Source organism: Girardinichthys multiradiatus, chromosome 2 (assembly GCF_021462225.1).
Source record: "Girardinichthys multiradiatus isolate DD_20200921_A chromosome 2, DD_fGirMul_XY1, whole genome shotgun sequence".
In the NCBI taxonomy this organism is placed as follows: Eukaryota; Metazoa; Chordata; class Actinopteri; order Cyprinodontiformes; family Goodeidae; genus Girardinichthys; species Girardinichthys multiradiatus.
In genome coordinates this window covers 20,906,744-20,934,405 of record NC_061795.1, presented here as the reverse complement: position 1 = coordinate 20,934,405, position 27,662 = coordinate 20,906,744, and the positions used below count along the sequence as shown (strand labels likewise).

General features: G+C 43.8%; 1 protein-coding gene across 4 annotated transcripts in view; it reads right to left on the bottom strand.

The window, feature by feature from the left end:
• Positions 1–27,662, bottom strand: part of LOC124881059 (coiled-coil domain-containing protein 136-like) — a 47,138-nt gene that overhangs the window by 6,712 nt on the left and 12,764 nt on the right. For all 4 annotated transcript variants that reach the window (XR_007041526.1, XM_047386552.1, XM_047386560.1 and 1 more), the window contains exons 2-7: positions 11,306–11,635; positions 7,900–7,974; positions 4,516–4,818; positions 3,049–3,166; positions 2,473–2,749; positions 2,255–2,386 (exon numbers count right to left, since the gene is read on the bottom strand). Coding sequence is in view for 3 of the 4 variants with exons in the window: in XM_047386552.1 (XP_047242508.1) it covers positions 2,255–2,386; positions 2,473–2,749; positions 3,049–3,166; positions 4,516–4,818; positions 7,900–7,974; positions 11,306–11,635 (1,235 nt within the window). In the remaining variant the exon portion in view is untranslated. The remainder of the gene's footprint in view (positions 1–2,254; positions 2,387–2,472; positions 2,750–3,048; positions 3,167–4,515; positions 4,819–7,899; positions 7,975–11,305; positions 11,636–27,662) is intronic.

Sequence of the window (27,662 nt, the reverse complement as noted above, 5' to 3'; positions counted from 1 at the left end):
TTTTATTTTAATTTCATTTGTAGTCCTAGTAACAGCAATCATTTTTGAAGACTGAGCCACTCATATCCAGTTCCTCAGAGTAGACTAAACAATGTCTAGACCATTCAGAAAAAGATATTTTATCCAAAAAAATAAAGAAGTTTTTTCCTTTAAGAAGAAACATGTACAAGACTGTATTTTTATAGATTACTTTTCAACAAAAATCAGACTGCTTTGTTTGTTTCAATACAATATAGCTTTTTTACTTCATTGTTGAGCAGGTAAGTATAAACAATTTCACCATGAAACTATTTTTGCATCTTTATCTTATCAAAATGTGAACTTTTGTGGCCCACAAGTTTTGGTTTGTAAGGAAAAAGTTTTGGACAATAATGATATACAGGCTTTCCTCAAACAAACGACCAACAAACTAATTTTCCTGCTTTTTGTGCTTTTATACGAATATGTCCTTGCCTAACAGTGTAGAAGAATCTGTTTACTTTAGCCTATGTGTACTACAAGCAACAAACTCTGATTTATTTTGGAAAGCACTCTCCACCCCTCTACTACACTTAAATGACCCCACGCTAAAAAAAATTACATTTTATAGTAGTTGTTTAAACTGAGCAAGTACAAATCCAGTTAGATTGCACTTAAATCATCGGTTAAGGTAAGTATTGTTCAAAATAGGATTAAATTATTGAAAAGATGCATCCTGGAAACATTTTGTTAATTGAAACTTTATTTGGTTATTGATAATCTTTTTTTTTCTCCTTTATTTAGTTGTGTTTTTGTCCATCAAGAGTATTTAAGCACCATCGTCACAGAGAGGTCAGGACACAGATACTGTGGACATGAGGAGAGGATTTTCCCCGGCCCGAAGAAGAAAGCAAATACTGATATGAGCTGACAGGCCAGGTCAGTTCATATCAGAACATGTATCGCCACATTATGGGACACATAAAAAGTGGGCAACACACACAGGATACAACATAGTGCGATGTGAGTGTTATGTGTTAGTTGTAGCTGCAGAGGAAAAATAATTTCTTTCATCAAGCAGAACAAGTCTGGTTTTAAATACTAGTTTAAATTACATGCATTAAATAAATACCAACATTTAATGTGCATTTGTTGCTTATTCAGAGCTATGCTGTCCATTGCCTTGTAAAGATATTGATACTCACCTTGCACCTCAAACACACACAAATGTTTGTGAAAGTCAGACACAAAATAGTGCACAACTATACTGCTATTGGAAAAAGTGTGACCTTGCATTTCTATTCAGACACCATCACTCTGATCCTCCAGAATAAAATCTAGTGCAACAAATGTCTTTAAGATGTCACCTTATTAGTAAATAAATGCCACCTGTGTGTAATTTAATCTCAGTATAAATACAACTGCTTTTTAAAGATGTTTTTTAGACATTAGTGAACAAACCAAATCAAGAAGATCAGGGAACACAAATTATAGGTCAGGGGTAAAGTTGTGCAGAAGTTTAAAGCAGCTTTAGGTTGTGACACAATAACCTGTCAATGCAATAAATAATAGTCAAGCACTCCACAAAAATCTGAAAACCCTAAAAAGGCAAATTATAATGTTAAACATGGTGGTGGCAGCATCACACTGTGGAGATTCTTCTTACCAGAAGGGAAGGGGAAGCTGGTCAAAATTAAGGGAAATATGGATGGAATTGAATAAACGGCAAAACCTGTGTAGGAAAAACTGTTAGAGGCTGCAAAAATTTGAGACTGGGGTGGAGCTTTACCTTCCAACAGGATAAAAGCTAAACAAAAATACAGCCAAAGCTGTCAAAGCATATCCATGTTTTAGAATGGCCCCAAGTCACAATCCAGAAGCAAATCCAACTGAAAATCTGAGAGTTGATATCTGTTCACAGCTACTCTCTACCCAGAGTGGATGAGCTTGATTTATTTTGCAAGAAGAATAGGCAAAAGTTTCAGTCTCTAGGAGTGGAGAGATGCTCGAAAAGACTGAGCTGTAACTGCAGTAAAAGGGGATCCTACAAAGTCTTGACTCCAGGGTGCTGAATACAAATGCAAACCACAGACTGCACAATCCTGCACTTCATTGGGTCAGTCTATCACATAAAATACCAATAAAATACACTGAAGTTTGTAGTTGCAACATCTAAAAAAAAGGGGGTAAGAATGTCATTAGAAGATAATGTAAGATCATGACACGATAGAAGCCTAACACTATTTTGTCTTTCATGTTTGGGCTATTATGACTGTGATGTCTGGTGTCTCCTCACCTGAGTACCCCCTGACAGCTTCTCCAGCTCCGCCTTACAGCTCTGCAGCTCCTCCTCCAACTCCGCCCTCTCTCTCTGACTGCTGTCATACAGAATCTGCAGCTCCTGCAGCTCCATCTTCAGACCATCGCACTGGGCAAAAAAAATTAAACAGACAGCTTTTTCTTTGCATTTCTGATCTGAGGCATGATGTGATCTCTAACGCTGAGGCATTATACCTGTCTCTGAACTTGTGAGGCCTTCTCCTCGGCCTGTTTCAGCTGGTCTCTCAGCGAGAAAATCTCCCCGATGCCTCCGTTCCAGCTTGTCGGAGTCACCGGCTTCCCATCAAACGAGATGTTCTTCTGAATGGAGGCATCCACCAGGCGACAATTCTCAGACTGGGTCATGGTCATGTAACTCCCAGTCATGACCTCATCTGAGCCAGCCTCGCCCTCCTTCACCCCTTCGCCCTCCAATGCATCCTCCTCTTTGAGTGACAGGTAGACACTGGAGCTGTGGGGGGAGTGATTTAAAATGCCGTTTTTCCATTTGTTTGAGACAAAGTTTATGCAAAAATGGTTAGAGCTAAATCTCAGTTGCTTCCAATTGCTTATCAGCCAAACCCAAAATCTTTTTCAGCATTTGTGCATCATCCTTTCTATGATATTCCAAATGTGCAGCAGTAAATAAACAGGTGGTAAGTATTTTTTTACATGACATATGGCTGTGCCTCGGGGCAGTATTCCAGAGGGTATCCCCACCAGCTGATGAAATTAGGGCAGCTCATGAATGAGCAGCTATTGACCTCTCACCATGTTCTCTGTCTCTGCAGCAGCTGTAGCTTCTCGGTGAGACCCCTGTTGTTTTCCTTCAGGGTCTGACAGTCCTCCCTCAGCATACGGCACTCCTCCTTTAGAAGCTCCATGTCACCTGAAAGAGATGACTGTAAAAGGTCAGATGACAGAAGGGCTCACGTTATGTTGTGAACAAACTTACTGCTATATTATATGTGCCTATTAATACATTATACATGCCTTACTGTTCAAAGAAATGCCTTATTTTTCTCACATACTGCACCACTGCACAATTGGCTTGAAGACAATTTCACTAGGGAGACTGCAGAGAATATAATACGCACCGATATTAGCTTCTAATCCTTCATAGGTATATTTGAAAGCATTTTAGTACTACCAAAGCTTTATACTGTTGTTATGATATGGTATGTTGTTTTGCTTTTAATCTGTAAAGCACTCTGCATTGCAGTTTGTATGAAAAATGCAACAAAAATAAATCCCCTTCCGTAGCAACACCACTCGTACAGACAATGTGCCACACTCTTAGTATAATAATTAATAATAATAATAAATTAGTGGAAATCCCTGAACAAATCTCAAAGAAACTCTCACAGAAATAAATCTCACTAAACAATCCCAAGAACTTTGATATTGATATTTAGGGGTTTCAGAGTAAAGGGGGCTGATATAAATGTACACCATTTTTTTTTTTGCAAAAATATTTCAGAACCAAAACATGAAATCCAAGTTGGTGGTTGCAAAGTGACAAAATGAGACTATTCAAGTCGAATGAACACTATTGCAAAGTCCTATTCTTTAGATATTTCATAAAGAGGTTTATTTATTTAATTGTCAAAAGTTACATTGAGACTAGCTTCACGTCTGGGTTTAAAATCGGGAGCCAAAGGCAACATCTGGTTAGGAAAAAAGAGAACTGAATGTAGAACAAACAACTCTTAACTAAATGCCACGTTATCAGTCAGATTATATTTGCATAAATATGATGTTTTCAGAAAAAAAATGAATCAATCAGATAAAAAACATGAGATCTGCCTCCTCTGGCCCATCTATGGCTCAGCTGTTGAACACACTGATGAAACGAGTTGGAAGAGTGTGTCCCTCCCTGTCATGACTTCATGTTTCTGGTATTCAAACTACACACACACGCCACTCCCTTTGCAACACTCTGCAATCACATCTGTATGATGTATTATTTATTGAAGCCCAATGCTGATGAATGTACTTGACAGCAGGATGCTAACATGATGCTAGGAAAGACTATCTCCAAACTCACGTGTGTTTTATTATTATGGCAGCCATGATGGCTCATCAGGGGTTCTTTGTGTTTTTTTAGAGAATAGGATACTTATGATAATAAAAGCACGTCTTTCTCTGTGTCTCGCAATGACAGCAGATCAATTTATGAGCATTATTTAAGTTTTTTTTTTCTTTCTGTACCACACTGATCTGACCTCATGCCCTCACCCTCTCTCCTCTCGACCTCCCTGCGCTGGCTCTTCATGTTGATTTCAGCCCTCAGAGTCGTGATCTCCAACTCGTACTCCTGGGTCTCCTCAGTCAGGCGCTGCAGCTCAGCTCGCCTGCGGCACAGCTCCTCCTGCAGCGTCGCGATGTCGTTCTCCCGCTCCGCAGCCGCCTCCTCCGCCGCCTGCTGCAGCAGGAGCACCTCCTCCTGGGCCAAACGCAGCTCCTCCTGGGCCTCGGCCAGCTCGCTCTCCTTCTCCTCCTCCAAACTGTTCATCTCCTCTTGCACGGAGCGCAGCTGGGCTGTGGCAGAGCAGGAGAGGGTTATAGTTTCTTTATAGGAGGTGTGAGTGGGTAAAGCTGCAGTGTCAACCTGAGTGTTTGTGTGTGATCTCACCTGAGCTATTGCTACAGTGGATCTGTGTGTGTTTCTGAGTGGGTGGTGTGTGCTTGCAGCTTGAGTACAAAGCTGATGTAACTTATGGTAACCTTACAGTATTTTTCAAGATAAAGTTAAGATTATTAGTTTAGTATTTACTGGAAGAGAAAAATTCACAAGAAAAACTTGTAACTTCCATTCTACATATTAGTTTGGTTTCTTTTTTTAAGGCATTTCATTTAGATACCTATAGTTATGATGATACTTGCAATACATATGTCAGTTTAACAGCTCTTTAGACTTTATCCACTTCAGAGTTTGTTTTTTTTTAAATAATGTTTTTGACTATCAGGAAATGAAGAGGAAATTGTTACCACTTTACAATTATTACAGAGGATGCATCACTGAAAGCTAGGCCTATTTACCCGCCTCCAGCTGTACATTTATGAAACTGCAGGTAAACAATTTAAAGTAAAATTGTTACAAATTTTCTGACATGTTTGAATATGAAATGTTCTATTATTAGGTTGCTTTGAATTTTAGGATATTAGGTTTACAGGTCCAGTTTCTTGAAAAACATTTCACTCTTTAGGGCTTTTCACATTTCTTTCACATCACAACCACTGATGTGTAGTGTACTACATGGAGCTTTTAAGTAATAGAATGGCACACAGTAGTGCATTTTGTAATGTGGAACCCAAATGGTACATGGTTTTTGATTTTTTTAGTAATACAATTCTGGAAAGTGTGAAGTGCATTTGTAATCAGCCCCTTTATTCTAATGCCCCCAAATAAAGCTCAGTAAAAACACCTGCCTTCAGAAGTCCCCTAATTAGTAAGTGGAGTAAGCAATTTATTCATCGTTCTCTTCCGCTTCATCCAGGAACAGACCCCCTCAGGCCCTTGGCTGCGCCTAGAAATCCTGTCCACAGAAGTTATGAACAAGACAAAGGGCAGCCCTGCGGAGTCCAACATGCACCGGGAACAGGTCCAACTTAGTGCTGGCAATGCGGACCAAACTCCTGGTCCGCTTGTACAGAGACTGGATGGCCTCTAAGAAAGGGCCCCTGACTCCGTACTCCTGGAGCATCCCCAACAGGGCACCACGAGGGACACAGTCGAATGCCTTCTCCAGGTCCACACAAAACATATGGACTGGTTGGGCAAACTCCCATGAACCCTTGAGTACCCTGCAGAGGGTATAGAGCTGGTCCAGTGTTCCGGGACAAAAACCACACTGTTGAGGTTCAACTATTGGCCGGATTCTCCTCTACAATACCCTGGCATAGGCCTTAGCAGGGAGGCTGAGGAGTGTGATCCCCCTAGAGTTGGAACACACACTCCGGTCACCCTTCTTATGAAGGGTCTAATCCCCGACCACCACGCAATGTTGAAGAGTCGTTCCAACCATGACAGCCCCGCAACATCCAGAGACTTGAGGTACTCAGGGTGGATCTTGTGCACCCGGGGATTGCCGCCGCGACAGGCTCTGCAGACCTTACGGCCGCAGCAGCGTTGACAATAGATGCGGAGAACATGGTTTACCCGGATTCCATGTCTCGAACCTCCCCCGGAATCTGGTCAAAGCTCTCCCAGAGGAGGGAGTTGAATACATCCCTGACCGAGGGCTCTGCCAGAAGTTCCCATTTGACCCTCACAATGAGCCAGCCAGTTTCTCGGGCTTTCTCCTCCTCCAGCGGATCCAACTCACCACCAGGTGGTGATCAGTGGACAGCTCAACCCCTCTCTTCACCCGAGTGTCCGAAACATGCGGCCGAATGTCTGACGACACGACAGCAAAGTCGATCATCAACCTCCTGTCTAGGGTGTCCTGGTGCCAAGTGCACTGATGAACACCCTTATGTGAACATGGTGATCATTATGGACAATCCGTGACTAGCATAGAAGTCCAATAATGAAACACCACTCGGATTCAGATCGGGGAGGCCATTCCTCCTAATCACGCCTCTCCAGGTGTCACTGTTGTTTCCCACGTGGGCGTTGAAGTCCCCCAGCAGAATGACAGAGTCCCCAGGAGGGGCACTATGCAACACCCTCGACAGGGACCCCAAGAAGGCCAGGTAATCCACACTACCGCTCAGCCTGTAGGCCGAAATGACAGTCAGAGACCTGTCCCCAACCCGAAGGCGCAGGGATGCGACCCTCTCATCCACTGGGGTAAACCCCAACACAAGATGGCTGAGCTGGGGCACAACAAGCAAACCCGCCCCAGTTCGCCGCCTCTCCTCACAGGCCACTCCAGAGTAGAAGAGAGTCCAACCACTCTCAAGGAGCTGGTTTCCAGAGCCCCCGCTGTGCCTGGGGGTGAGTCCTACCATTTCTAGTCGATATCTCTCAACCTCCCGCACAAGCTCAGGATAGAGGGAGCTAACTATCAAACATTCCCGGTTAAGAATCCGTTTACTTCCACTTCACAATTATGCACTATGTTGTGTCTATCACATAAAATCCCAATAAAACACACTGAACTTTGTGGTTGTAACACCATATATTGTGAAAAAATTTAAGGGTTGTGATTACTTTTGCAAAAATTATAGCCAGAGGCTGTGAAAGAGGCTGTAACTTAAAAAAAAAAAATTAAATGCTTTAATAATTAAGGTTCTGTTGTAACACATATGTACTGTTCACTAGAAGGAAATCTGACACAGAAACTTGGTTGAAATGACTATTTGATACAGAACGTTATTTCTGTTGAGTGACATTAAAATTCTCGTTCAGGAAAAAAAAAAAAAAATAAGGCACTACGTTTAAACCACTTTGTTAGAATAACTCAGGATAAATAGAATATTAATTAAATTCTGGTGTGCCTAAGCATCTCTTTGGATGTGACAGATATAAACATGTAAAGTAATATACAGTAAAATCTGTATATGGTAACGTACAGAACTTTCTCAGTTTAAAAATGTGCTCCACAAAAAGTCACTTGAACAGCGAGAGCTAAAGCTGAAGAATTTTATCTGCTGAGGTTTGTATTTTGGTGAGACCTTGTAGATTCTGGATCTGACGAGTGAAGGCCTCTGCCTGATGAGCGCTAGCCAGCCGCTCATCCTCCAGCAGACCTGTGGACATGTGAGAAAGAAGAGATGAGGAGTGTGTGAGGAGAGGAATGACAAAAAAAAAACACATCAGAAAGCCAGCAGAGAGATGTTGGAACCTGAAGCATGACTGAGGGCCACAGTCAAAAGCTTTAGCATATTCTAATTATAGCAGCTCAGGATGATAAAATAAAAATTTGATTTTTTTGATTGCTATTTTCCCAGCTTAACTTTGCTGCTATTCTTGTTTTTGTTTTTTTTATTATTATTAGCTTTTGGTTCCTGTTAGTATGAATTGTGCCAGGTATTTTTTTCCAACCAGATTTATTGACATTAGTGCAATAACAGCTAGCTGAGGACAAACAACAGACTGCTAAGGCTACTGCATGAATGATAGAGAAAACTAAATCCCTCGGACTACCCTGCATAAATGTGAAAGGTATAATCCAACCGGTATTGAGTATCAGGACCCTGTGCCTTTAAGTCTTCCTGCTGGTGGCCTCATGTCTCAACCAAGGGCTCATGCCCTTTTTAATGCAACCCAATGCCATTTTTAGATGGTTAACAAGTGTGTTAAAAATTCTCTTCAGTCTGTCCCATCCATAATGCCGAGGTCAGTCCACTTTGAACTGACTTAAATTTTATTTTGTTTTTTAATTTGTTTTATTTATTTATTCGTTTTGTCATATTTATTTTTAATTAAATTGATAAACAATTTTATTTTGATCTCATTTTTTTTTTCAATTACTACCTTTTGAGATATCCTTTTTCACTTACTGTTTCAAAATTTCCAAACATTTTCCTAAGGAATAATAATTTTATCCACAGCCATCTCTATGAGGTTTATTTGCCGACACCTTTCTAAAGATTGTTCCTGATATCCATAGCTTGGGTGCTCAGCTTCCTTATTCTTTCAGTTGAAGACAGAGTTTTATAGCTGCAGACACCTTTTTTAGAAGAGATCAGAAGAATTTGTGATACCGTTTTATTATTCTGAACAGGCAAAGAATGCCTAAAGAGAGTGCCTTAATATTTACTGCGAATATTACCAATTGGAGTCATGGAAAAAAAGAAAGTGCACCATCATGTCACATTAAATGGGAGTTAGAAAACCTTTTAATCTATTTCAGCCAAGCCACACATCGATGATACAAGGTTGTCTAAATATTTTGCTAGGAAAAATAACAAGAAGGTGAATTTTTATATAGAGCCCCTGTTGTCCTGATACCCATAAATAAAATCCAGCAAAACAAATTGCCTTCAGAAGTCACCTAATTAGTATTAAGAGCTAACCTGTTATTTAATCTCAATATAAATTCAACTGCTCTGTGAAGGCCTCAGAGGTGTGTTAGAGAACGCTAGAGAACAATCAGGAAACGAAGATCAAGGAACACAGAAGTCAGGTTGAGGATGAAATTGTAGAGAGGTTTAAAGCAGGATTAGGGTATAAAACAAATTCCCAAGATGTATACATCTTGTGGGGAACTGTGCCGAACCTTGAAGACGCTATCCCCTTGGTGAAACATGGTGGTGGCAGCATCATGCTGTGGAGATGCTTTTTTTCAGCAGATACAGGGAAGCTCATCAGGGATGATGGGGCAGAAGTTCTACTTCCAGCAGGAAAACCACCCTAAATATCCAGTCCAGACCTAAATTAAAATGTAAATATGTGGACACTATCCTCAGAGACATACCAGCTTTAATTGCAGCAAATTGTGGTTCAACAAAGTATTGACTCAGCGGGGCTGAATATAAACTCATACCACACACTTTAGATTTTTATCTGAAAACCGTGCACCACTTTCCATCATCTTCACAATTATGCACGGCTTCATGTTCGTCTATCACATAAAATCTGAATGAATTTGCATAAAAGCTTGCAGCTGTAACATGAGAAAATGTGAAAAAGATTCAATGGTTGGGAAAACTTTTACGAGGTACTATTGTAGATTACTATGAAACTTAATAGTTGCTATCATGCTTTGCTACATCCAATACATATCTACTGAAACAGATAGACATATAAAGTGTCAGAGGCTAAAAACAGGAATCATTTATTCAGAAAAAAAAATAATTTCACAGTATCTTGGCAAGCAACATTAAAACAGACATTAAAACACGTTTTAATCTACCTTTAAGCTCCCAATGCGCACAAATATGCATTAAAATAAAGAAGCCAAAACATAAAACACAGGCCACCAAAGACATCCAACCTAAGAATCTGAGGAGGTGTGCTTTATATTTGTATACCTGCAAGTCACTTCTTTTGTGACCCAAGTCGTGCAAAATTTTTAAAGACTCCATACACGGCTAATTAGCTTCCTTTTTAGTTACTCCGTTTGCGAGAAAAAGCATCTGAATCATGCCACTGCTAGCAACACTGAGTCTCTGGCTGTTCCTACACTCACTTAACCAACAGCGATTTCTCATTGTGGTCCGGGACACTTAGTCTAGAAGCTTCTCTCAGCAGACGTGCAGTTGTCAAAGGAATGCCCCCACCACTGCCAGACAAACCACTGAGCTCATGGTGAACTCTAATGCTCACACTCATAAACACAAGCTGAGCTCAGTGTGACCCCAAACCTTACTCTTAATGTCTTACTCATGGCGAGGTTCCCTCAGCATTAAAAATAGAATAGAATATCCTTTACCTCCATTGTCACAAATACAGCAAAATTGAAAAAAAAGCTATCTGGTCTGTGCATAGAGCAATAAATAATTTATGTAAAATTAGGATCGTAATTTCTAAGGTGGGATAGAACACAGTTTTTCTGTATTTTATCTACTTTTGCTTGCTAGTCTTGACATGCAGACGTACCTGTAACATTATAAATATAAATAGTTTTAAATGAGACGTAAAGGGCAACCCCTGAATAAGAGAGCAGCTGGGAATTGTAATACAATTCTAGATTGTTTTGTAAATTCCAGGTAAAAAGCTGAATTGTGAAGCATAAAAAAATACATAAATTGTAAAATAGTTCTGCCAAAGAAAAATGAATAGCAAGTGGTGCGTTTTTTTAAATTAAAAAGTCCCCCTTTACTCTAATACCCACTGACTGCGTTCATAAGTCCACCAACAACAAAAATAGAGTCCATGTATATTTAGCTCCAGCCATCTTCATGTCAACTCTGACCAGCTTCGCTGTCCCCACGGGAGAAAAGCATCCCACAGTATGATGCTGCCACCACCATCTGTCACCATCACAGTTTTTGCTACCCTGTGCTGCTCTATCACATAAAATACCAGTACAAAAATGTTGACGTTTATGGTGGCTATGAGAAAAAAATTCATTTGAGGGGTTTTAATGCAGTTTCAAAGTACTGTCTGTTTCTTCATCAAGGCTGGATCTCTCACCTTGCAACTCATGGAAACTTTCCTGGTGTTTGTAGGACATCTCCCTGGCCTCCTCCAGCTCGACCAGAAGCTGCAGCACCTGGGCCTTCAGCTCCTCCAACTCCTGCTCCTCCGTCAGCAGCTCTTGCTCCTTTCTCCTCTTCTCTAGCCCTTCCCCTTCCCCTTCCCCTTCCTCTTCCCTCAGCTTCCTCTCTTCCCCTTCGTCCTCTTGGGACCGTTCCTGGTCCAACTCTTCCTTCTCGTTGTCCTCTCCCAGGACGCCTCTCTCCTTGGCTGTCATCTCGTTGTCCATGTTCGGGCTGCTGTCGGCTTTCAGATCGCTGGGTTCATCTGATGGAAGGATGCAGATAATAGAAAGGGAGATAAAAAGGAGAGGTTTATGTGTTACAAAAAACATTCTCTGGATCTAGCAATCCTTGAAACAACAGCGCCATCTTGTGAAATGCAAGTGGCACAAACTATTTTGCACACCAACTCTTACTCCACTTTCTGTATATCCTTCAAAAATACAATCTGAAGCGTTTCTGTGAAAAGAATGAAGGTGATCTGCTTGTGAATCCATATCTTACAGGAAAAAAACTCCAGTTTGAAAAAAACGTTCACAACATCCAGGTAAAAAGCAACTTGTAGCATCACATTCAGGATCTACTTAAAACCATCAAGCGGCACTGTGAATACAAATATTCAGCCAGTAGGTGGAGTGAGTTAGCTGACACACTGCAGCAAAGAAAAGTAGAGGGGGTGGGTGTGAGCCAGTGTGCTGAAGCAATCACTATGACTCACCACTCAGCAATGCACGTCAAAGTCCATAACAACACCAGTTACCACTCATAGTAAGAGAGATGAGGCACACGAGACTCTCACAATACACCGTGTCACATTACAAGGCCCTCCAAGGTCTTTTCTTTGCTTATTTCACAGCCTGATCCTAGCTTGACTGTTTATGAAAAAAAAAACATGTTAGAACTGATGTACAGCACGGCAAAGAGACTTTATCAAGAAATAAGGAGGGCTGCAAAGACAAATGCAAGAAGGGAAACAAAAGGATGATGGAGATATTTCTGATTAGTCAGCTGAGACTTTGGTTTGTTCCCAGTCACAGTTTAAAGGGAAAAGAGGGCTCATACTTCTGTACATTCTCACTAATAGAAAATCTGCTCACACCACAGAAGCACTGACCCGCCATCATTTTACTTTCACCTCTCAATAGCAAGCTCTTTTGAGGTCGAGTCCGTTTCACAGCTAAATGAAACTGTGGCATTACAAATTTGTGCCTGAGTGCCACAGAACTGCTGGTTGGACTCAGAGAGGAGTATGTGAGTGAGATGTGTAGGAAAAAGGGAGCAGCAGGGGACGGGTGGCGAATTAACTACAGATCTACGTAATTATGAACCATACACACTGGTGTATAATCATGACTCTGGGGAGCTTTCACTTCTTGAGATAATTATTTCTCCCCTCCCTCCTGACTAGATGTAACAACAGTGCAGAGTGTGGAGAAGTTAAGACAGGGTTACATTATAAAAAAAAATCTTACAAAGACCTGTGCTAACACTTTAAATTGCCATGTGTGACATGGTGGTGGCAGCATCATGCTGTGGGGATGCTTTTATTCAGCAGGGACAGAGAGGCTGTCACAGGTGATGGGAAGATGGATAGGGCTACAGTAACAATTGAAATTAATCAACCTCTACTACAGATCAGGTTTATTTGCTAAATTCTAATTTGTCATTTGCAATAAATAATGGTACTCGTTGTATTCCGCTTATCCGGGACCGGGTCGCGGGGGCAGCAGACTCAGCAGAGACGCCCAGACGTCCCTCTCTCCAGACACCTCCTCCAGTTCCTCCAGGGGGAGCCCAAGGCGTTCCCAGGCCAGCCGAGAGACATAGTCCCTCCAGCGTGTCCTGGGCCTCCTCCCGGTGGGACGTGCCTGGAACACCTCCCGAGGAAGGCGTCCAGGAGGCATCCGGTATAGATGCCCGAGCCACCTCAACTGGCTCCTCTCGATGTGGAGGAGCAGCGGCTCTACTCCGAGCCCCTCCCGGATGGCCCAGCTCCTCACCCTATCTCTAAGGGAGTGCCCGGCCACCCTACAGAGGAAGCTCATTTCAGCCGCTTGTATCTGGTCAAGTGTTCCACGGCCAGGACGAAAACCACACTGCTCCTCCTGAGGCCGAGGTCCGACTATCGGTCGGACTCTCCTCTCCAATACCCTGGCGTAGGCCTTACCAGGGAGGCTGAGGAGTGCGATCCCCCTGTAGTTGGAACACACCCTCCGGTCCCCGACCGCCACGCAATGTTGAAGAGGCGTGTCAACCATGACAGCTCTACAACATCCAGAGACTTGAGGTACTCAGGGCGGATCTCATCCACCCCCGAAGCCTTGCCACCGCGGAGCTTTTTAACCACCTCGGTGACTTCAGCCTGGTTGATGAAAGAGTACAACTCCGAGTCCCCAGCCTCTGTTTCCACCACGGAATGCGTGATGGCAGGATTGAGGAGATCCTCGAAGCACTCCTTCCACCGCCCGATAATGTCCTCAGTCGAGGTCAGCAGTCTCCCACCCCCACTATAAACAGTGTTGGTGAAGCACTGTTTCCCCCTCCTGAGGCGCCGGATGGTTTGCCAGAATCGCTTCGAGGCCAACCGGTAGTCCTTCTCCATGGCCTCACCAAACTCCTCCCAGGCCCGAGTTTTTGCCTCTGCCACAGCCCGGGCCGCAGCACGCTTGGCCTCACGGTACCCGTCAGCCGCCTCGGGAGTCCCACAAGCCAACCACAGCCGATAGGACTCCTTCTTCAGCTTAACAGCATCCCTTACTGCCGGTGTCCACCACCGGGTTCTGGGATTGCCGCCACGACAGGCACCGCAGACCTTACGGCCGCAGCTACGGGCAGCAGCATCGACAATAGATGCGGAGAACATGGTCCACTCGGACTCTATGTCGCCAACATCCCCCGGGATCTGGTTGAAGCTCTCCCGGAGGTGGGAGTTGAATACATCCCTATCCAAGGGCTCCACCAGGCATTCCCAGCAGACCTTCACTAAGCGCTTGGGCCTGCCAAGTCTGTCCGGCTTTCTCCTCCTCCAGCGGATCCAACTCACCACCAGGTGGTAATCAGTGGACAGCTCAGCCCCTCTCTTCACCCGAGTGTCCAAAACATGCGGCCGAAGGTCTGATGATACGACAACAAAGTTAATCATCAACCTCCTGTCTAGGGTGTCCTGGTGCCAAGTGCACTGATGGACACCCTTATGTTTGAACATGGTGTTCGTTATGGACAATTCGTGACTAGCACAGAAGTCCAATTACAAAACACCACTCGGATTCAGATCGGGAAGGCCATTCCTCCCGATCACGCCTCTCCAGGTGTCACTGTCGTTCCCCACGTGGTCGTTGAAGTCCCCCAGCAGAATAATGGAGTCCCCGGGAGGGGCACTATCCAGCACCCCCGACAGGGACGCCAAGAAGGCCGGGTACTCTGCACTGCCACTCGGCCCGTAGGCTGAAATGATAGTCAGAGACCTCTCTCCAACTCGAAGGCACAGGGATACGACCCTCTCATCCACTGGGGTAAACCCCAACACGAGACGGCTGAGCTGGGGGGCAACAAGCAAACCACACCAGCCCGCCACCTCTCCCCGTGGGCCACTCTAGAGTAGAAGAGAGTCCAACCCCTCTCAAGGAGATGGGTTCCAGAGCCCACGCTGTGCGTGAAGGCGAGCCCGACTATTTCTAGTCGATATCTCTCGACGTCCCGCACAAGCTCAGACTCCTTCCCCCCCAGCGAGGTGACATTCCACGTCCCTAGAGCCCGCCTAAGCATCCGGGGATCGGGCCGCTGAGGTCTCCACCTTCGTCCGCCACCCAATCCTCTTTGCACCGGTCCCTCACGGTTCCCCCTGCAGGTGGTGGGCCCACTGGGGGATGGCCTCGCGTCTCTCGTTCGGGCTTGGCCCGGCCGGGTCCCGCTAGGAGCAACCCGACCACCAGGCGCTCTCCGACGAGTCCCGACCCCAGGCCTGGCTCCAGGGTCGGACCCCGGCTCCGCCGTACCGGGTGACGTCACGTGCCTCGATATTTTGGTCCTCATGAGGGATTCTTGAACCACTCTTTGTCTGACCCATCACCTAGAGCCTGTTTGCCATGGGAGACCCTACCAGGGGCATTTAGTCCCCAGACAACATAGCGTCTAGGATCATTTGAGCACTCAAACCCCTCCACCACGTTAAGGTGGCGGTTCAAGAGGGGTGCAATAAATAAATTATACACAAACAGTCTAAATAGTTAAATAAAACAAAAAGCACAAGGATTTGTTTCAAATTCAACACATTCAGTTTTAATTACTACTGTGGTATCAAAATTATTTAGCCTGCTGAAAATAATTCTTTGTAACAGCAAAACTTTGCAAATCGGGTTTGGTCTCAGACAATCCACAGCTTCATTAGTTGCAGCATGTGTGCTTGAGATAGAATAACTCAAAAACCTGTTAACATGTTTGTTTCATTGTGAGTTAGAAATATAAGTGACAGCAGCCACTGAGGTTTCAGTTTTCACGGTGAGGTTCATACAAAAAGGGCTCCATCTATGAACTACAAGATAGATATGTCTGCTGATCTAAAATCACAAGAAGGTTAGCACCAATTTGCTCACAGCTTCTGTGCAATACAACAAAACTGTCACTTTACAGACGTTTGGATCAGCAGTGTGTCTGGAGGAGGAACATGCTGAAAAGTACACCCTGCAACAGTGAAGCATGGCAGTGGCTCAGTGATGCCATGGGACTTCTTTGCTTCCTCTGGTATTGAAAACCTATAGGGTGTGGAGGAGTTTGCGAGGAACCTGAAGATGAAGTGTCATTGGACCTTAAACAAAACAATGATCCCAAACTTCTAGCATTTAGAAGAAGTCCTGGAACATAATAGAGGAGCCATCATAGCAGCCTGACTTGAACTCTTTTGAAAATCTCCAACAGGATTTCAAAAAGGCAGATTTAGCAAGCGAACCTAAGAATCTTAAAGAATTTTCCCATTAAAAGTGGACTAAAATCCTCAAAAACGCTGTCAGAAACTGGTATCTGACAATGAATGATGTTTGTATCAAGTCATGACAGCATAGAGTACCATATAAAGTACTAAAGATCCCTGTCATGAGGAGATTGAATATTTCTTGAGACTGCAGTCGTCATTAAGAGTTGCATTTTTGAAAAGAGTTGAATTTGACAAAAAAACACTTGCAATATCAGTTAGCCTGACCTATTTAAATTTGTTTCTTGAAAACAGCTGCTGATTTGCACATTTTGCCAATAAAACTAATTTGCAGTGTGGGTTGAATAATTTAACACGCAGCCACAAATTCAGGGCAATACTGGGAGATAAACTTGTTAGTGGGTGCAAAAGACCTGAGACTGAGGAGGAAGTTCACTTTCCAGCCAGATAATGGCCATAAATATGCACTTACAATGACCTACAATGGATTGGTTTAGATCAAAGTATATCCATCTGCAATAATGGTCTACTGTAGTCAGAAACCAGAGCTAAATCGAATTAAGAATCTATGGCAAGACTGGAAAGTTTGTTCATGGATATTTGTCATCCACTCTGACTAAGTTTGAGCTATTTTGCAAAGAGCAATGCAAAGAAATGTGCACAGCTGGTAGAAGAATACCCTATAAAATTTGTAATTTCAGCAAAAGGTTGTTCTAGAAAGTATTGACTCAGGAGGCTTGAATACAAATGCTGGTTGTACCAGAATGTGAAAAAGTTAAAGAGGTGTGAAAACCTTTGCACTGCATGACTGCTATGCACACGCAAAGTCTCTCCATGCTTTACACTCAAAATACCCACTTTCTCTTTTTTATGATATAATGAATTTAAAGGCAGCCCCTGAGATGAATGTGAGAGATTTCAAGAACCCTGGGCTATTTTGCCATTAAACTTTGATGCTGGTGTAATGAGTTAGTCATAAAAGAGCCAGAGCAGAGTAGCAGGGAGGGAGGTTTAGCTACTTGTACAGCCAGCGGCAGATAAAGGCCGTCAAGAGACAGAACACTTCCTACTCAATATCACTCAGATTCTCTAAGTTGTATGACTAGAGGAAGGATTTATTTCAAGTGGTCTCTGCTGTGTAATGAGTGTAATGTAGCAACATTCAAACTAGTGTGTTATATCCATACATCCTCCTGCTCATTCTGGGGCATCCTAACACATTCCCAGGCCAAATGGGATATACAGTCCCTCCAGTGCGTTTTGAGTCTTCCCCAGGGTCTCCTCCCAATGGGACATGCATCCTGATCAGATGCCCGAACCACCTCAACTTTCAATAAGGAGAACCAGAGGATCTACTTCGACCATAGGTGAGGGTTGGAACGTAGAAGGACAGTAAATCGAGGGCTCTACTTTTTGGCTCAGCTCTTTCTGAATCAGAATCAGAATCAGAATCAGAAAAGCTTTATTGCCAAGTACGTTTTTGGACATACAAGGAATTTGTTTTGGCGTAGCTTCACCACAACACAGCAGAGCGCCCCTTGCATTTCTGCAGATGAAGTCCCAAGCTCTTCTTCCATCTCCCATTCAATCCTACCATCACTCGTGAACAAGAAACCAAGATATTTAAACTCCTCCACTTTCACCCCCAACCCAGAGGGAGCAGTCCACTTTTTTCCTGTTGAGAACTATCGTCTCAGACTAAGAGGCACTGACTCTCTAAACAGCCACTTCACACTCAGCTGTGAACTGCTCCAGCGCACACTGAAGGCAATGCCCCGAAAATGACAACAGAACCACATCATCTGTGAAGACTGTGGAAATGGTGGTGGACTTTCGGAGAACACCACCCCAATACACCCCCCTCACCATCCTCAACAACATTGTATCGGCCGTGGACCACTTCAGGTTCTTAGGAACCACCATCTCTGAGGACCTGAGATGGTCTTCACACATAGACACTGTTCGAAAGAAGGCCCAGCAGAGACTGTACATCCTGAGGCAACTCAAGAAGTTCAACCTTCCACAGGAGCTGCTGGTCATCTTCTACACTGCCATCATTCAATCTGTCCTGTCTTCATCCATCTCAGTGTGGTTTGGCTCATTCACAAAACAGGACAGGTGCAGACTGCAACAAATAATCAGGAATGCAGAGAGAATAATCAGGGCTGACCTTCCCTCCATCCAGGACTTATACAGGTCTAGGGTCAGGAAAAGAGCTGCTAAAATCTCTGCAGACCCCACACACCCTGCACATAAACTGTTCAGAGCTTAACCTTCAGGCCACCGCTACAGAGCACTGTTCGCTAAAACCAGCCGCCACAGAGACAGTTTCTTCCCCGAGGCTGTTTCTCTGTTGAACATTCAATAGAGTACAGAACAACAGCATACAGATGTTGCAAATGCACCTTTTTATTGTATGTGTATATTGTACATTGTAAATATGTATATTCAGTAATACAAAAACAAAACCAAAGAGCAAAGTGTACCGGAGTCAAATTCCTTGTTTGTATGTACGAACTTGGCAATAAAGCTGATTCTGATTCTGAAAAGCAAGGGTGAGTTTGTCCCGTCTTGTTGTGAGGTCGGGTGGTCTGCTTTGAGTACAGTGCTTGGTTGTGTCTGCTCTGTTGCGCTTGTGGGCAGAGACTGAGGTGGAGTTGCCTGGGGCCCTTGCCTTGCCGTCACACCACACTGTGTGGTGGGGGGTTGGATGCGGCAGGTGTGCTTAGAGCGGGCTGTACAGGTCCTTCTCAAAAAATTAGCATATTGTGATAAAGTTAATTATTTTCTATAATGTAATGATGAAAATTTAACATTCATATATTTTAGATTCATTGCACACTAACTGAAATATTTCAGGTCTTTTATTGTCTTAATATGGATGATTGTGGCATACAGCTCATGAAAACCCAAAATTCCTATCTCACAAAATTAGCATATTTCATCCGACCAATAAAAGAAAAGTGTTTTTAATACAAAAAAACGTCAACCTTCAAATAATCATGTACAGTTATGCACTCAATACTTGGTCGGGAATCCTTTTGCAGAAATGACTGCTTCAATGCGGCGTGGCATGGAGGCAATCAGCCTGTGGCACTGCTGAGGTCTTATGGAGGCCCAGGATGCTTCGATAGCGGTCTTTAGCTCATCCAGAGTGTTGGGTCTTGAGTCTCTCAACGTTCTCTTCACAATATCCCACAGATTCTCTATGGGGTTCAGGTCAGGAGAGTTGGCAGGCCAATTGAGCACAGTGATACCATGGTCAGTAAACCATTTACCAGTGGTTTTGGCACTGTGAGCAGGTGCCAGGTCGTGCTGAAAAATGAAATCTTCATCTCCATAAAGCTTTTCAGCAGATGGAAGCATGAAGTGCTCCAAAATCTCCTGATAGCTAGCTGCATTGACCCTGCCCTTGATAAAACACAGTGGACCAACACCAGCAGCTGACACGGCACCCCAGACCATCACTGACTGTGGGTACTTGACACTGGACTTCTGGCATTTTGGCATTTCCTTCTCCCCAGTCTTCCTCCAGACTCTGGCACCTTGATTTCCGAATGACATGCAGAATTTCCTTTCATCTGAAAAAAGTACTTTGGACCACTGAGCAACAGTCCAGTGCTGCTTCTCTGTAGCCCAGGACTGGGGAATGCGGCACCTGTAGCCCATTTCCTGCACACGCCTGTGCACGGTGGCTCTGGATGTTTCTACTCCAGACTCAGTCCACTGGTTCCGCAGGTCCCCCAAGGTCTGGAATTGGCCCTTCTCCACAATCTTCCTCAGGGTCCGGTCACCTCTTCTCATTGTGCAGCGTTTTTCTGCCACACTTTTTCCTTCCCACAGATTTCCCACTGAGGTGCCTTGATACAGCACTCTGGGAACAGCCTATTCGTTCAGAAATTTCTTTCTGTGTCTTACCCTCTTGCTTGAGGGTGTCAATAGTGGCCTTCTGGACAGCAGTCAGGTCGGCAGTCTTACCCATGATTGGGGTTTGGAGTGATGAACCAGGCTGGGAGTTTTAAAGGCCTCAGGAATCTTTTGCAGGTTTTTAGAGTTAACTCGTTGATTCAGATGATGAGGTTCATAGCTCGTTTAGAGAGCCTTTTAATGATATGCTAATTTTGTGAGATAGCAATTTTGGGTTTTCATGAGCTGTATGCCAAAATCATCTGTAATAAGACAATAAAAGACCTGAAATAATTCAGTTAGTGTGCAATGAATCTAAAATATATGAATGTTAAATTTTCATCATGACATTATAGAAAATAATGAACTTTATCACAATATGCTAATTTTTTTAGAAGGACCTGTATGTGGAGCTTGAACGGTATGGATGTGTGTTCATTGGCTTTTCGGGAGTGGAGCTCATCTGTGGGTTTGTGCCCCTGCGGGTAGGGGATTCATGGCATTTGGGTTCATGGGCATGTGTTCGACATCTGTGTTCTGGTTGTGGGTGGCCCTGTGGAGAATTACATGTTGGGGTTGATGGACGGTGGGGGGCTTATGGGGTTGAGGCCGGAATTCGTTGGGAGGTTGGGACTGTTGTGTCCTGGGACGGCTGTAGTTGGCGGGCTCATTTGGACCAGGTAGACCCCTCTTTTGTTCGTGGCTTCCTCTCCAGATGGGAGCGGGGGTCGTTGGGGCTGTGGTCAGAGTGGGGAGTCGGGCTATGGGCCGGCCGGGGTCATTCGGGTTCGAGTTGTGCCGGCACTAGTCTGGGCTGATGCTTTGGTGGTCTGCCTGTCTCCACCCCAGAATGAAGGGGACCACTTCCTGGGTCTGGGCGCTGATTGCCTCTCTGGGGTATCTATACCAGGACCTGGGCATGGACCTGGACTTATGGGTATGTATGGGGAGTGAGTGAGTGCACAACGTCCATTGTTGTGTGTTTTTACGTTGGTTGTGTGGGTGTGAGTGCTTTTATGTGTACACATAAGGGTGGGAATGTGTGATTGTGACTGTGTGAACCTGTTTTTTGTGTCAGGCTGGGTCTTGGGCTGCTCCCTCTCCTGGATCAGCTTCCTCCCTGCCACACTCCCTGCCAGTGGCTGGTGTCTCTACTCGCCGGTATATTGGTGGTTTTTGGTGTCCGAGGCTGGGTGCTTTGGTGTGTGCCAGCTCACTCCCGGTGGCTGCTTGCCAGGGCCTGGGCCCCCTGGCTCTGTCGGGTCTCTGCCTGGGGGATGATGTGCCCCGGGGTCTTGGGTCTCTGGGTCCGTGGCTGGATCTGCTTCAGCTTGGAAGGATGCCGGTGGAGCCTGTGGGCTTGTCGCTGCAACTCCCTGGGGCTTCTGCGCAGTAGATGCTGGGTGGTTCCCCAGGGGTTCTCCTCTGCTCTTCTCTGGGGGGTGTTGAGGTAGTCCCAGCCTTTGGATGTCTGTGGCTCAGATCTCCTCCGTGTCTGTCTCGGGTCCAGGGGGGCATGTCTATGGCTCCTCACACTCGCTATTGCATATTTTTATGGAGAAACCTTATATACACAAGCATGCTCACACTTACGGTGTAACACAGGTGTTTGAATTCAGGTGTTAAACAATACACAGATCTACTATATTTAGCCGCAGTTACCACTAAATACTTGCACTCATTAGTACTGTGCACTTTTCGGTAACACTGCTGTTGTTATATATGCGTTTCTGCAGGTGTAGAAGCAGTCTTCTAGGGTGTTATTTTGTATTATCTTCATCCTTCTTGCTCTCTGTTCTCTTCTCCTTCTCTCCCTTTTTCCCTTTTGCTCCACTTCTCTCTCTCTCGCTTTTTTTTCCTTTTCGTTTCCGTCTCCATTGCAATTGAAATAACACCAAAGCACATTCTAATAAAGTTTTTTTTTTATATATGTATCAAGCGGAGCACTATAGCATTAGCCGTAATGCCCCACTTGTGAAAGTAAATGTGTTGGTCTTCTTCTTGGCACTCAGACAACAATTCTGAGTGCTACTCTGCCGGATAGGACACGTAAAAAAAAACAAAAGTTTTGTTATCCTTAGGTTTTCAAACCAGACACCCTCCTCACCAGGACGCCAGTATTAACAGTATCAGTAACAAGAGGCAGCCCCGGCAGAGTCCAACCTGCACTAGGAACAGGCTCGACTTTGCGCCGAGAATGTGAACATAGCTCCTGCATTGGGCATTCAAGGATGGGATAGTCCTTAGAAGCCACCCAGCTACCCCATAGTGAAGGGATCACCTTCTCCTGAGTCCTCAGGCTCCACCTACTCCATGGAGGACACTGAGACCAACATTAAGTGCTTCTTCCACTACCCTACAGATTTCCAAAACTTCCTTGAGGCCAACCGAAATCTTCTCTTCATAGCCTCCCCAAATTCCTCCCATGCCTGAGTTTTTGCTTCCACAACCAGTTCTTCTGGCCATCTGATGGGATGGGCTACAGCAGCAGAAGACCACACCGGGTGCAATTCCTGTCAGCTAAGAACAGGAAACTGAGGCTACAATTCACACAGGCTCACCAAAATTGGACAATAGAAGATTGGAAAAACGTTGCCTGGTCTGATGAGTCTCGATTTCTGCTGCGACATGCGGATGGTAGGGTCAGAATTTGACGTCAACAACATGAAAGCATGGATCCATCGAGCATCGTGTCAACGCCACAGCCTACCTGAGTATTGTTGCTGATCATGTCCATCCCTTTATGACCACAGTGTACCCATCTTCTGATGGTTACTTCCAGCAAGATAACGCGCCATGTCATAAAGCATGAATCATCTCAGACTGGTTTCTTGAACATGACAATGAGTTCACTGGACTCAAATGGCCTCCACAGTCACCAGATCTCAATCCAATAGAGCACCTTTGGGATGTTGTGGAACGGGAGATTCGCATCATGGATGTGCAGCCGACAAATCTGCAGCATCTGTGTGATGCTATCATGTCAATATGGACCAAACTCTCTGAGGAATGTTTCCAGTACCTTGTTGAATCTATGCCAACGGATATAGGCAGTTCTCAAGGCAAAAGGGGGTCCAACCCCGTACTAGCAAGGTGTACCTAATAAAGTGGCCGGTGAGTGTATATATATATATATATGTATACACTCACCAGCCACTTTATTAGGTACTGTTAGTAGTGTTAATTGTATTTTTACCCAAAAAAATTCAAACGTCTTGCAACTCCATAACACAATTCTTCAACAGCACAACAACACCCATAGTGCAACATCTTTTGCCATCTACTTGATTATTAGAAGATCCTAAAATAGAACTGTTACCATCTGGGAGGGCATGTGCTACCCACATTTAATGGCTCACTTCTATTCCTCACTTCAGGCATTTTTGAAACATCATTAAAAAACCGCGATTGTCACAGCCTAGCTGAAAATAAGACACCTTCAATACAAAGTAACTACAGGTCTTCTACATAATAAATGTTACAATGAAGAAAGTTAATATATTTCAGAAAGTTTCTGTCCCATTCAGCTCTCACTCGTGTTTCCTCCAACAAAGTGTCTGCCATAAAGATTTTAAACTACTTTTTCCCCCTAATGTTGATTGAGAGAATGCATTAGTCTTTCAGCTATTAAATGAGACTAGTGTGGCATTTTAAGACTTGCAAAACTGCAAGATTTATTGGAGGAGTACTCAAGAAAATTTATTTAAGATCATGCAATGAAAAAGACTTCATGCATAGTAAAAATTGTTTGTGCTCACTTAGGATGATATTAACCAAGGCATGCATTAAGAATTTAAGTAATAAAGTTTTTAAATTTGTTAAAACATCAGAATATAGTGAAATATAAGACTAATACAGAATATTACATACAACCAGGATTTAGATATTAGGAATAAAATAGTTATAAAATTATAATTGCATTTTGTTTCAAAAGGACAATGTCAAAACAACTCTTTTTGGCCAACTCTTCGAGATTAGTAGGCCTTTGTATTCATTGTACAGGACCCTCCACAATTTTTGGCATTGCAGGTAAAAGATGTGTAAAAAGCCTTAGTAGAAATTAATCTCACATTGCAAATTTTAGAAAAGTTTTATTCAGTTATAAATATATTTATTCAGTGGGGAAAAATAGATATTCCCTGTTGCGAAATCTCTAGTGCCACAACTGCTGACACCTCTAACAATTCCTGTAGATTAATTTTATCGCGAGCTTGTTTTAAATTTCAATTTAATTTATTTAAGTTGATTAGAGTGTGTAAGAACTTTGATTAGTAATCCATTATGTATGTTTCCCTGGTGTACACAAATGAATGTGACAAAGGGACCTATTTCTTTTCAACACTTCAAAATGGGAAAGGCAGGAAAACTGGCCATTCAAGCAAAGCGGATGTGTGCTGATGTTTACAGAAGATCACCCATACGTGCCCTTACCTATGGACAGAGCAATAATTAAAACGTTTAAAACAACTGGAAATAGGGCTGCAGAATCCAAGGAAAACATAAAATTCTGATCTTATTTTTAATGTCTGCAATAATGATAGTGATTGCGATTAAGCAACATTTTCCTAACTCTTCTTTTTCTTTTCAGTTGTCACCTCCACCACTCTCTCTCTGATTTAGCATCTTTGTCACTCAAATCTATATTAGGTGTGGGCATAAAAGACAGAAAGTCCATCCCACAGCTAAATGTATTATTAGAAAGCAAAATTTTAATGAATGGCCTCTGAAATGATACAAGCTAGCAAGTATTGCATCCAAGCAGTGATATGTGATTGCAATATTATAGACAGTGATAGTGTGATTCAATATACTGTGCAGATTTAACTAGAAGTGTGACAAACAAGGATGAATGAGTCGGTGAAGAGGATCCATCCATCCATCAAGGGGGCTGGGGTGCCTATTTCAAGTGATCATTGGAAGAAGGGACAGTATTTTTTTTTTTTTAACTTTTCAAAGTTAATGGTTAGAGAACTGGAAAGAAATAAGAAAATACAGCAATAAAGTAAATTGAAGTAAAGTTAAAGTTAAAGTAAATGAGATCTATACAGGGAAGCAGAAGTAAACACAGGAAGTAAAACAAGGGAAACTCTACAAATTGCAACACTCTGCTTTTATTTCTTAATTCACATAAAATGTCGTCTAGTGTTAACGTCTGATATTTGTGTGCCAGACATTCATATCTCCTGTTAATCTCATTCCATCACTAAAACTAGAAACATTCATGTTACTTAAGGACATCCCAAGCTAATCACAAATATCAGATTGAGGTCCTGATCAAGGTATTTTCAATAATAAAGCTGGCTTTGCAAGCTTATTTTCCTGTATGTGGCTTACAGGACTATTCTAGGCTGTATACATTATTTTGTTGACAAAACAAATCTGTTTTTCACCGTTCACTGTGTCATTGAAAGTTCAAGAGACATTATTGATTGCTACAAATGCCTGTCTCCCTGTGTCTTGTGACCGGCTTTGCTCGCTGTGTTCAGATGTCCCCAGACAGTGTAGGTGAGCTGAAAGGAGCACAGCTTAAACAATTGTCATGAGATCTGTGCAAAGAATTCAAAGCAAAGCACTAAGTTTATGAAGCAAAAGAGCAACCTTTTCTATAGGTTTATCTCTCAATCAATTGACTGGAACCGCACTGAAAGGAAACATGCTAACATTAACCTAGCTCACCAGCAAAGTACTCTGCGAGAGCTGTACAAATAAATGTTAAAGCTAATAAGTAATAATTCACCTAATGTTCCAACTTTAATGAACCCAAACAGTTATCTGTTGCTTGTTCTCAAAGGGAATAATGTCTTTTCACAAATCCATTAGCACAGAATAACTAAACTGAGAAACAGGAACCTCCTGACTTTCGTTTTTATTTTGCTCTTTGTAACCCAACAGGTCCCGTAATGAGTCTCTGAATCTTCTGACTACAATTAATCATTATGTATAGAGTACAAGCCTGAAGGGTGTTTTGGATCTGCCCAAACAATATGGTAAAAATGTCATTAAGCTGCTCTATGCTGGAATCAGCTCCACTCCTTAAGCGCCGCTGCTTCAAAAGTAATCTGTTCTTTTCCCCACTACTTCCAAACAGCATGGCACCTTCACTTTTTTTATTCCTATTTCATTAGGTAAATTAGCTAAATTAATTGTGCTTTATTTATTTTTACTGGCATTATACTGTACATTTCCATAATGGATTCAAGCAATCATGTTTGATTTTCATTTTAATGTTTTCCAGCTAATTTTCTTCCTATTGCATTTTCTCTATACAATCTGTCCCACAGTGCCTCACAGCAGTTTTTATATAGAACCTTTTATTTCCTATCATGTTGCGTCCACAAAGTTTTTGCATTTTATTGGGAATTTATGGGATAAATATGAACAGGTGCAAGTGGAAAGAAACTGCTGCATGCTCTCTCCTCTTAAAAGGTTCTGCAAATACAAATCTGAAAGGTACTCGTACTCGTCGTCTTCTGCTTATCCGGGACCGGGTCGCGGGGGCAGCAGACTCAGCAGAGACGCCCAGACGTCCCTCTCTCCAGACACCTCCTCCAGTTCCTCCAGGGTGAGCCCAAGGCGTTCCCAGGCCAGCCGAGAGACATAGTCCCTCCAGCGTGTCCTGGACCGTCCCCTGGGCCTCCTGCCGGTGGGACGTGCCGGGAACACCTCTCGAGGAAGGTGCCCAGGAGGCATCCGGTATAGATGCCAGAGCCACCTCAACGGGCTCCTCTCGATGTGGAGAAGCAGCGGCTCTACTCCGAGCCCCTCCCGGATGGCCGAGCTCCTCACCCTATCTCTAAGGGAGTGCCCGGCCACCCTACGGAGGAAGCTCATTTCAGCCGCTTGTATCCGGGATCTCGTTCTTTCGGTCATGACCCAAAGTTCATGGCCATAGGTGAGGGTAGGAACGTAGACCGACCGGTAAATTGAGAGCTTTGCTTTTTGGCTCAGCTCTCTCTTCACCACAACGGACCGGCACAGTGCCCCCATTACTGTGGCAGCCGCACCGATCTGTCTGTCGATCTCCCGCTCCATTCTTCCCTCACTCGTGAACAAGACCCCGAGATACTTAAACTCCTCCACTTGAGGAACTCCCCTCCAACCTGAAGAGGACAAGCCACCCTTTTCCAGTCGAGTACCATGGCCTCGGACTTGGAGGAGCTGATCCTCATCCCAGCCGCTTCACACTCGGCTGCGAACCGCCACAGCGCATGCTGTAGGTCTTGGCTAGAGGGGGCCAGCAGGACCACGTCATCTGCAAAAAGAAGAGACGAAATCCACTGGTCCCCAAACCAGACCCCCTCCGGCCCTTGGCTGCGTCTAGAAATCCTGTCCATAAAAGTTATGAACAGGACCGGTGACAAAGGGCAGCCCTGCCGGAATCCAACATGCACCGGGAACAGGTCCGACTTAGTGCCGGCATTGCGGACCAAACTCCTGCTCCGCTCGTACAGGGACCGGA